At 37.5% G+C, this 9,979-nt stretch overlaps 4 protein-coding genes across 8 annotated transcripts in view; 3 read left to right on the top strand and 1 right to left on the bottom strand.

Moving 5' to 3' along the window:
- Positions 1-300: 300 nt before the first annotated feature.
- LOC123003611 (PI-PLC X domain-containing protein 3) lies at positions 301-6,238 on the top strand. 5 transcript variants are annotated; one of them, XR_006412643.1, is made up of 7 exons: positions 303-665; positions 710-1,011; positions 1,058-1,433; positions 1,480-1,615; positions 3,755-3,832; positions 3,876-4,047; positions 4,220-4,356. XR_006412643.1 is itself a non-coding variant. In XM_044396486.1 (6 exons), the coding sequence occupies exons 2-6, from the start codon at positions 724-726 to the stop codon at positions 3,937-3,939; spliced, it is 942 nt and encodes a 313-aa protein (XP_044252421.1). In that variant the 5' UTR covers positions 301-614; positions 666-723; the 3' UTR covers positions 3,940-4,085. The 5 variants fall into 5 exon arrangements, 4 of the variants coding, with proteins under 4 accessions (XP_044252421.1, XP_044252419.1, XP_044252420.1 ...); XM_044396486.1 differs by lacking the exon at positions 4,220-4,356 and having other exon boundaries at positions 301-614; positions 666-1,011; positions 3,876-4,085; XM_044396484.1 differs by lacking the exon at positions 4,220-4,356 and having other exon boundaries at positions 3,876-4,085.
- Positions 4,805-6,212, bottom strand: LOC123003613 (endonuclease III-like protein 1). Its single transcript, XM_044396490.1, has 3 exons — positions 5,800-6,212; positions 5,586-5,756; positions 4,805-5,540 (listed from the first exon to the last, which is right to left on the bottom strand). Exons 1-3 carry the CDS (start codon positions 6,166-6,168, stop codon positions 5,151-5,153), a joined length of 930 nt encoding a protein of 309 aa, XP_044252425.1. The 5' UTR covers positions 6,169-6,212; the 3' UTR covers positions 4,805-5,150.
- Positions 6,239-6,396: 158 nt separating the features above from the next.
- Positions 6,397-8,221, top strand: LOC123003609 (multiple inositol polyphosphate phosphatase 1). Its single transcript, XM_044396477.1, has 8 exons — positions 6,397-6,709; positions 6,757-7,067; positions 7,115-7,240; positions 7,285-7,435; positions 7,482-7,582; positions 7,630-7,742; positions 7,790-7,981; positions 8,031-8,221. Exons 1-8 carry the CDS (start codon positions 6,535-6,537, stop codon positions 8,188-8,190), a joined length of 1,329 nt encoding a protein of 442 aa, XP_044252412.1. The 5' UTR covers positions 6,397-6,534; the 3' UTR covers positions 8,191-8,221.
- Positions 8,222-8,365: 144 nt separating this feature from the next.
- The window catches only part of LOC123003605 (DIS3-like exonuclease 2), a 6,960-nt gene continuing 5,346 nt past the window's right edge, over positions 8,366-9,979 (top strand). Inside the window, exon 1 of the mRNA XM_044396470.1 lies at positions 8,366-9,159. Within this exon, the coding sequence (XP_044252405.1) occupies positions 8,512-9,159 (648 nt within the window). The 5' untranslated portion in view covers positions 8,366-8,511. The remainder of the gene's footprint in view (positions 9,160-9,979) is intronic.

Raw genomic sequence — 9,979 nt, 5'->3', positions numbered from 1 at the left:
AACAATAAAAGGTTCTATCGAATAGTTTAGTTAAATTTGATTTTGACGATGGTCATTCTCGTATCTCACTTAGGACAAACAAAATACCTACCTCATTTTATATTTGTAAAATCTATGCTTTTATCTAAGATGTATGAGGGGTGACACGGTAGGGTTATTTTTGGTTTGAAAAACACCCCAAAGGTTGGTAATAGTCGGCATACATACCCACATGTGTGTATTTGTGGTTGCATTAGTTTTGGGAGTTATAACAAATGGGAATTGACACTGTCAATCCCACTTGGACAAATTTATCTAGAACGTAAATAAAAAACCGCGATTTACATGTTAATTATAATTTACATCGTCGATATTGGTGAACAAATATCAAATTTGGTGTGATTTCCGTTTTTTCGTGTAATTATGTCAAATGGAAATTCGCGCTATTGCCACTTATAACAATCAGCATTCCCATTTTAAAAACCCAAACAATGGCCAGGTAGAATCAATGAAATTACCATATCTGTGATAATTCCCCTCATTTCGCCCCGTCCCCACAATGAAGCAACACGAAGTGTCCCTAACCATGTCAAAGACAAGTCCTCTGGCCTCAAACTTGGAATATTGGATGACAAGTCTCCCCCAAAAACTGCGTACCATTCCACTCATAAATCTGGCAATTCCAGGTGAGCCCCCTTACCCCCACTCAACCAATTAAAAAACTCGTCAGGCTCGCACGACAGCATGACCTACGGCATCACCAAAGACTCGGAAGTCTCCCCCGACGCCGAACCCATCCTCCAACAACTGAAATTCCTGGGGCCCCTTTTGACCACTTTCATGGAGCGCTGGTCGAAGACCCAAGCCGCCACAGCCACCCAACAACTCAAACTCGGGATTCGCTACTTCGACTTGCGAATTGCCACCAAGGAAAACTCGGAAAAGTTTTATTTCGTTCATGGGTTGTATTCAGGGGAAGTTGGGGCGATTTTGGACGAAATCAAAGCATTCCTCGACACGCACCCATTTGAGGTACCCTCACATTGTCTGATAACATGTCTTATCGCCCCCTTATCAGGTCGTTATCCTCGACTGCCAACACTTCTACGCCTTTGAGCAGCCCCACCATGAGCGCTTCATGCAACTCCTCACCGCAGTCTTCGGACACAAACTCCTCCCCTACATGGACCACATGGACCACATCTCGCTCCAATACATGACCAATGAGTGCCGCTACCAAGCCATTGTGGTCTATAGATCGGACGCCGCAAGATTCGGACAGCCCCTTTTGTGGCCCTCGGGGTGCTTCCCCACGCCGTGGGCCAACACCGACTCAATCCCCGAACTCATCGCCTTTCTCAACGACACGCTGAAGCAGCGGGACCCCCAAATGGGGTACATCTCGCAGTGCATTTTGACCCCATCGACGTGTTTCGTGCTCACGCACTTGTTTAGTGAGTTGCGAGAGGTGGTGGAAATGGGGCTCACTGGCTGTTTTAGGTACGTTGAAAGAGCAGTGTTTTTTGCCACTTGAGGGGGAAAAACATAAATGGTTGAATGGGAAAATACCGGGGCCTGGGGGCGTCAATATCATCATCTCGGATTTTGTCGATTACGAGGAGGGGGCGTTTTCCAGGTTTGTGATTGGTTTAAACGATAAGGTGCGAGGGGGAGGGGGCAAAAGCGCGGTGGGGGATGCCTTGACCCCTATTGGTCATTAATATTTTTAAGATAAATATTTTTTCTTGTTTACAATTTTTATGTGATATTTTTGCCTTATTGAGAAAACAATACGCTGTAGGTGTTGGGACTTTAGTTACCTAAACTGTGATCCATTTACTATAATAAAAAAATAAACAAAAAATTTCCCCAGTTCCTTAACCTGTAGACATTTAAAAAAATCAAAATTCAAAAATGACATTGACATTTATTTATTTATGGCTGTATTAATTGTTTTGTGTTGTTGTGCAGTTTTCGTAGCTCTCTTCTTGCATTTTTTTCGAGGTGCTACAAGACGCAAAGAGTGAAAAAACAGAAATTTTTCACAATGTAATCATTTGGAAGAGAAAAATGCGTAGATATCTAGGGGATTTTTACTTTAAATTTTGTGTGCCCAGACTGTCACTTTCATCACCGAATTTGCAAGAATAAAACAATAATGACAAAATAAAAACAATTGTTTGGTTTTTTATTCATTGTGATCCCCCAGGGCGTCCAAAAATCATAGTTTAATTTAATAAACGATTGTGTTGGTGCAATTTTTCAAATTCACGATTGGTAAAACTGCCTACACAACGCAACTTGACATTTAAAAACAAGTGTGAGAGAGAAAAAAATGTGTATCGCCCATTTTTTTTATTTACTGTGATAAAAAGGCTCTATTTGATTAAAAACTGCCAATCTTGGGATTTTTGCGTGTTATGATGGTTATGTTGGCACAATTGCGGACAAAAATTGATTTTTGCGCTTTTGACACTTACAAATTCAATCACCCTTGTGGTTGGCACCACTGAGTGTACTTGGTGCTGATTTATATACCCAAATAAATTATTATTTTACACCCAAGTACCTCGATAAAAAAACAAAAGCTTTTAAAAAAATAAACAAAAAATTTCCCCAGTTCCTTAACCTGTAGACGCATTTAAAAAAATCAAAATTCAAAATGACATTGACAGTATGGCGGTATTAATTGTTTTGTGTTGTTGCGCAGTTTTTGTAGCTCTCCTCTTGCATTTTTTTCGAGGTGCTACAAGACGCAAACAGTGAAAAAACAACAATTTTTCACAATGTAATCATTTGGAAGAGAAAAATGCGTAGAGATTTAGGGGATTTTTATTTTAAATTTTGTGTGCCCAGACTGTCACTTTTATCGCCGAATTTGCAAGAATAAAACAATAATTATAAAATAAAAACAACTGTTTGGTTTTTTATTCATTGTGATCCCCCAAAACGTCCAAAAATCATAGTTTAATAAACGATTATGTTGGTGAATTTTTTCAAATTGACGATTGGTAACACTGTCTACACGACACAACTTGACATTTAAAAACAAGTGTGAGAGAGAAAAAAATGTGTATCGCCCATTTTTTTTATTTACTGTGATAAAAAGGCTCTTATTTGATTAAAAACTGCCAATCTTGTGATTTTTGCGTGTTATGTTGGCACAATTGCGAACAAAAATTGATTTTTGCGCTTTTGACACTTAAAAATTCAATCGCCCTTATTTGTTTCGTTTAAGTTAGCACCACTGAGTGTGTTTAGCGCTGATTTATATACCCAAATAAATTATTATTTTACACTCAAGTGACAAAATTGAGAAAAATCACGAGAATTAACCCCAAAGAAATTGTTCTGGCATAAATTAATTCAATATCTCTGTTTTTAGTCCACCAAAAAATCTCAAATAAAATCTTGAGATTTTTGCGTGTTATGATGGTTATGTTGGCAACATTGCGGATAAAAATTGATTTTTGCGCTTTTGACACTTAAAAATTCAATCACCCTTATTTGTTTTGTTTAGGTTTGCACCACTGAGTGTACTTTGCGCTGATTTATATACCCAAATAAATTATTTATTATTATTTTACACCCGAGTGCCTCGATAAATAAACAAAAGCTTTATCAAACTCAGGGTCAAATTATATCAAATGGGAATTCTAATTCGTGCAGTCCCCCACCAACCTAACCTCGAAATGTTTATTAAAACCCGATAAAGCCCCGTTATCGCACTTAATTATGTAGTTTTGTCCAGTCTACCTCATTATAAATTTTCTAGTCGTGGAAATGGAATTTTGGATGACCAACTTGCCCCAAAGCCTGCGCGAGCTTCCACTCATTCATCTGGCAATTCCAGGTGAGCCCCCTTTCAAGTCGCCAAAATCAAACCAGTCTTTAAGGCTCTCACGACAGCACGACTTTTGCCATAACAAAAAAATCGAAAATATCGCCCGATGCCCGTAACCCCATCCAATACTTGAAATTCCTGGAGCCCCTCCTGAGCCCCATTATGGTGAAATGGTCGCGAACGCAATCGGTGGATGTAACCCAACAGTTGAATGCTGGAATCAGGTATTTTGATTTGAGGATTGCGACGAAAAAGGGCTGTGGGGGCTTTTATTTCGTCCATAATTTGTATTCAGAGTGCGTTAATGGGGTTTTAAAGGAGATTCGAAACTTTTTAGATACTCATTATGGCGAGGTTGTGGGAATTACCCGAACCCAATTGTCATTTTTCTTTTAGGTTGTGATTTTAGATTGTCAACATTTTTTCAATATGGGGGCTGTCGAGCATTGTAAATTTATTTCGCTACTTGTGGACACATTCGGGGCGAAAATACAGCCCCGGACTGATTTAACACAACTCAGTTTAGTCAAAATGACCGAAAATGGGAAACAAGTCGTTGTAATTTATCGATCTGATCTCAGAGAAGACTTTTTATGGCCTGGGGGCTGCTTTCCCACTCCTTGGGCCAATACAGTAGTCATACCGAAACTTATTTCGTTCCTAAACCAAAATTTAAAACGTCGAAATTACTCATTAGGGTTTGTCTCGCAATGTGTTTTAACACCTAATATTTGGTATGTTTGCAAAAATATTTTCAGTAAGTAATTAAGATTTAATTTAATTGTGTCACATGTTTTTTCCTCACCCGAAGGTTCGTTAGTAAACAAATGTGTGTTGCCCCTAGAAACGGCCAAGTATGATTGGATAAGGAAACAGAGGGCGGGGCTTAAGGGTGTCAATATTATCATTTCCGATTTTATCGACTATCAGGATTACAGATTTTGCAAAGAAGTGATCGACTTAAACGAAAAAATACTTAACTGTAGTAAAGAATAACTCTATTTATTAGAACGTAGGTCAAAAGTGATTATAACAGTATTAAACACAGTTTAACGTAAAATAAATTGACATTTGACGCATGAAATCAATGGCGTAACACAATTATTTTTACCCTTCTTGCCCTTTTGTTTACTAAACGAGACGCCAATGCCTGGTAGAAACATCAACAAATTACAGACATCTACGTTACCGTCTTAGTTTTATTTTTAAAATTTGGTACGAGTGGCGAAATATAATTATGTTTTGCCCTTTTGTTTACGTAACGAGTCGCCCATGTGTGACAGAAACGTCCGCAAATTACAGGAATCTACTTTACCGACTGTGATAATTATTTCTTGCCTTTTTTTGTGAAAGGACACACTGTGTTGTTCAAGCACGTGACACATTGGGGCTTCACCGGTTGACAGATTTGCTGTCCAAAGCCCACAAATAAAAGCCCGATTTCGTCCCATAAGTCTTTGGGTAGCCACCCTTGAAGACTTTTTCTTGTCTCTTCGGGGGTTTTTGTGTTGACCCAACCAATCCTGTTTGAGATTCGATGGACGTGGGTGTCTACCCCAATTCCTGTGACCTCATTCCATGCCGTTTTCATGCACAAATGGGCCATTTTGGGCCCCACACCTGGGAGTTTACACAAATCCTCAACTGTCTTTGGAATGTCTCCATTGTAGTCATTTTTGAGGATTTCAGTGGTTTTTTTAATGTATTTCACTTTGGTCTAGAGTGATAATTGAATAATTGTGGTTTAGTGTGAAAATAGTACCTTCCAGAAGCCTACTGGATAAATGAGTTCTCCTAATTTCTCATCAGAGGTGGCTAAAATATTGTTAGGGTTGCAACCATGTTTTTGTAGTTTTTGCATGGCACTGTATACAATTTGGTCTTTGGTTTGACTGCTCAACATTAGGGCTAAAAGGGCCTGATATCTGAAAACCTACTCGATTTAATTTTAACTGAAACGGGGATTAAAACAGTACTTCAGGACTTGCCGACTCCTCTTGACACTTATCACAACCCATAGAATCGACAGGAGCGTCAAAATTCTTACGCATTTCTCTTATATTAGCAAGAGTTTTTTCCCATTCAGGGGGGCCTTCCCTTGACCCAATTGTAATATGGTCACGCTTGGTGCTCTTGTTCCGTGTCTCGGAGACTTGCAATCGTGAGAGTTTGCGTTTTGGGGCCATTTTAAAGCGAGACAAGTCTGTTTTGTTGTCCTGACTTGGACTCGCCTCCATGACATTGACAGCTACACCACTTCGAAGATTATGTAGAATTGTGAAAAATTGAACGTGTTTTAAACAGTTTGGTGCTCTATTTAGGTGTTTTCTCAACGAAAAGTTCATAAAACAAAATTTGAAAAAGTGAGGTTATGTATATAAAAAGTGACAGGTATTTGAGCAAATTCCAGAAACCGCGAAATTTGTATTGATATAATTTAAACAATAATGTACAATAAATGTTACTAAACGATTTTATTAAACATATAATTACACATAGTATTACATAAGACATCCATCTCATTTAAAGCACCTGTATTTAATTATTTGTTTTTTTTCTAAAACAAAATTGTTTACAATTTGTCAGCTGTCATCCATCTTTGAGGTTATAATAACGGTGCTTTCACCTATTTTCTCCATAAAATGGATTTGAAAGACCCATGAGACCATTAGTACCGTTGTGACAGACCCACCAGACTCGCCACGTATAAAATGGCAATTTTCGGCGCCCCAAATTACGTTTTGTGCATTTTTTTGGTGTTTTTTTGTGTCGTGAGGAGCGACAAAAAATGTAATAAAGCATTAAACGATTATGAGACTTATTTAGGCACTAAAACACCGTACAGAATCGTGGCTAATTACACCACTAATGAAATAAAATATGACGGTAAGAAAATCCCCGAATTTAGTGTAACAATTAACAATTTTTCAAAGACTGCAAGGCGACTAAATTGTGGGCTATGGTGCGCCACGGGACCCGGAACCCCAATGCGAAGCTAATTGACCGGATGAACACGCGACTTGTGGAAATTCGTGACGGGATTCTTGAGAATTTCCCGGAGGGAAACGGCGAGATTCAAAATTTCGATTTGGACTTGTTTCGGGGGTGGAGCCCTAAATTGGAGGCCAAAGACGAGAAAAAACTCACACATGAGGGTGAAGACGAGATGGTTTTTCTAGCCGAGAGGTTGCAAAGTCGTTTTCCGGGGATTTTCACGAGTGTTTACAGCGATTCAGCCTTTAAGGTTGGTATCAGTGTTGGGGGAATGAATCACTTGGGGATTTTTTTCAGTTTAAGTTTACTGCCACCCAAAGGACGAAAAAAAGTGCACAGGCGTTCGCTGCAGGACTTTTCGGGCGAAATGTTGTTAAAGATATCAATTTTCCTGAGCCTTTGAAGAAAGATCCTGTTTTGAGGGTGAGTAAATAAAATATTTTTTTTTTTAATAATTGTGTGTCTAGTTTTATAAATTGTGTAACAAGTGGAGGAAGGAAGTCAGTAAAAATCCGAAAGCTTTGAATGAAAGAATCAAATTTGAAAATGGCGCCACTATGACTAAAACAATAGATGGCGTTAACAAGCGACTGGGATTTGATAATGAACTAGATTTTAGTAAGGCGCGAAATTTGAAATTATTTTCAGCCAATTTGATTTTTAGGTGATGTTCATGCAATGTATATGACTTGTGCGTTTGAAACGGCTTGGAATAAGAGGAAGAGGTCACCCTGGTGTTCGGTTTTTAGCACCGATGATTTTAAAGTACTTTTAAAATAATTATTATTTATTATTACTATTATTATTACTAGGTAATGGAATATGCCGAAGATTTGAAATACTATTGGATAGATGGCTATGGACACGAATTGACGTATAAACAAGCATGTCCTGCTTTGACCAACATGATTGAATTTTTCCAAACGTATTAATAATTTATGATTTAATTAATTTTTATTAAAATTTTTGTAGGAACGAGAGTTTTCCGAAATCAACAGTTTATTTCACTCACTCTGGGACTTTATTAAAAATGTTGGCCCATTTAGAGTTGTACAAAGAGAAAAATCATTTATTGGCCGATGATTTTGATAAAAATTCTGACCGAAATTGGAAAGTGAGCCAAATTGACTCATTTGGCACCAATTTAATTTTTATTTTATTTGAGTAAGTCACCCTTTTAGGTAATTGATAATACTAAATTATTTTTTTATAGTTGTAAAGGCCAAAAAAAGGTTTTGACAATGCACCAGGAGGACATTGTCCATTTACAAAGTTGTCCAAACAGTGACTTATGCGACTTTGACACTTTTATAAATTATTACAACAAGAATTTGGAGTGTCCTTTTGACACAATGTGCGAGAACGAATTGTAAATTTTTGTAATTTAATAAATTTTTAAATTAAGCGCTTTGTATAGATAACCTCACTTTTTTGACACTTGAAAATTGTGACGTTTGTGATATTTTTTGGGATTTTGAGGTTTTAATAAATTATTACAACTGAGATTTTAATGTGCTTGTGATACAATGTGCGGCAATGAATTGTAAATATATTTTTTTAATTTAATAAATTGTTATTCAAAACTTGTTTGGGCGACTCTTATCTAACCCCACTTTTTTGACACTTGAAAAATGTGACGTTTACCGAAATTTCACAATATTTTTACACTTTTACATCGCCGAAAACTAACCGAAATGACAAATTCCCCGGGACCAAGCACTTCAAAGACACCAGAGACCACCGATAGTGAGCTTAAGAAGAAAAAACGCACGCGTCGTAAGCCCCGAAACCGCTCCAGGAAAGCCTCGGATTCGCCCCCTGAGACCGAACCGGTGACCCCACTGCCAGTTTATTTCCACGTTCAACCGGTCGGTAGCCCCCATGCCACTGTCTACAAGCTCAGAGACAAGTCCCAAGGCCCCATCAACCTCCAATCCTTGCTCAAAAACGCCACATTTCACTCGAGGCCCCCCAGCTGTGTTCCCAATCCGTCCCTGTTGGAGAAGATCTCAAATTTGGCAATCAACGGAATCCGGAAATCTAGCTCCGGGAAGAAGAATAGAAAGCGGAAGGATCCGGTTTTGTTCCCGGAGTATTTGAGCGAGGCGGAAGTCGAATCCGGGCTGGAGAAAGGGGAATTGATGAAGGGATACATCAGGATTAATCCCAAAAATGCGAAGGAGAGTTATGTGGGGAATGAGGATGTTTCCAAGTCAGATTATGTGATTTCGTCGGTTTTGGACCGGAATCGTGCCTTCGACGGCGACGAAGTGGTTTTGAGGCTCAAAACGGAAACGGAAGATAAGAAAAAACTGATGGAAGTCGTGCACATCACAAAGAGGGTAAGTTTTTTGTTTTCACCCCTTTTTACGAGTCGCCCATGTCTGGCAGAAACGTCAGCAAATTACAGGAATCTACTTTATCGTCCTAGTTTAATTTTCAAAATTTGATTATTTGGATTTTTCCAAATTTACTACAAAGAGGATATATTTATATTGTATTCTATTTTACTCCTTTTGTTTATCTTACGAGGGGAATTTACTTTACCGACCTAATTTTATTTTGAAAATTTGACTATTTAGATTTTTCGGATTTACCACAAAGGGAGTATTTTTTTTTCTTCTTTTGTCTATTTAACAAGTCGCCTATGTTTAATAGAAACGTTAGCGCAAATTACAGGAAACTAACTTACCGTCCTAATTTTATTTTTTAAATTTGACAATTTGTATTTTCCATATTTATTTTTTTTTGTTAACGAGTCGCCTATGTTTCACAGAAACGTCATAAATTACAGAATCTATTTTATCGTGGTAATTTTTTCCCAAAATTTGATTATTTGGATTTTTCTAAATTCACCAAAAAGAGAATATTTTTATATTTTACTATTTCACCTCTTTTGTTTATTTAACGAGGTGCATGTTTGTGATAGGGGATATTAATTATTTTTTTTTGTTAATATATTTAACGAGTCGCCTGTGTCTGATAGAAACGTCAGCGCAAATTACAGGAATCTAATTTACCGTCTAAATTTTATTTTTAAATTTTGATTTTTGATTTAAATTTTTTCTAATTTACTTTTTTAGTAAGATTTTGTTAAAATGCGTCGAAAAAATACGAAATTAGGTAAAAATCAACGTTGTTTTGTATCATTTATTATTTTTT

The sequence above is a fragment of the Tribolium madens genome, unplaced genomic scaffold (assembly GCF_015345945.1).
Source record: "Tribolium madens isolate multiple individuals breed KSU strain unplaced genomic scaffold, Tmad_KSU_1.1 Scaffold_1;HRSCAF=32;Tcas5.2_LG8, whole genome shotgun sequence".
In the NCBI taxonomy this organism is placed as follows: Eukaryota; Metazoa; Arthropoda; class Insecta; order Coleoptera; family Tenebrionidae; genus Tribolium; species Tribolium madens.
Note: the sequence above shows the minus strand (reverse complement) of the source record. Positions and strands in the feature narration are given on the sequence as shown.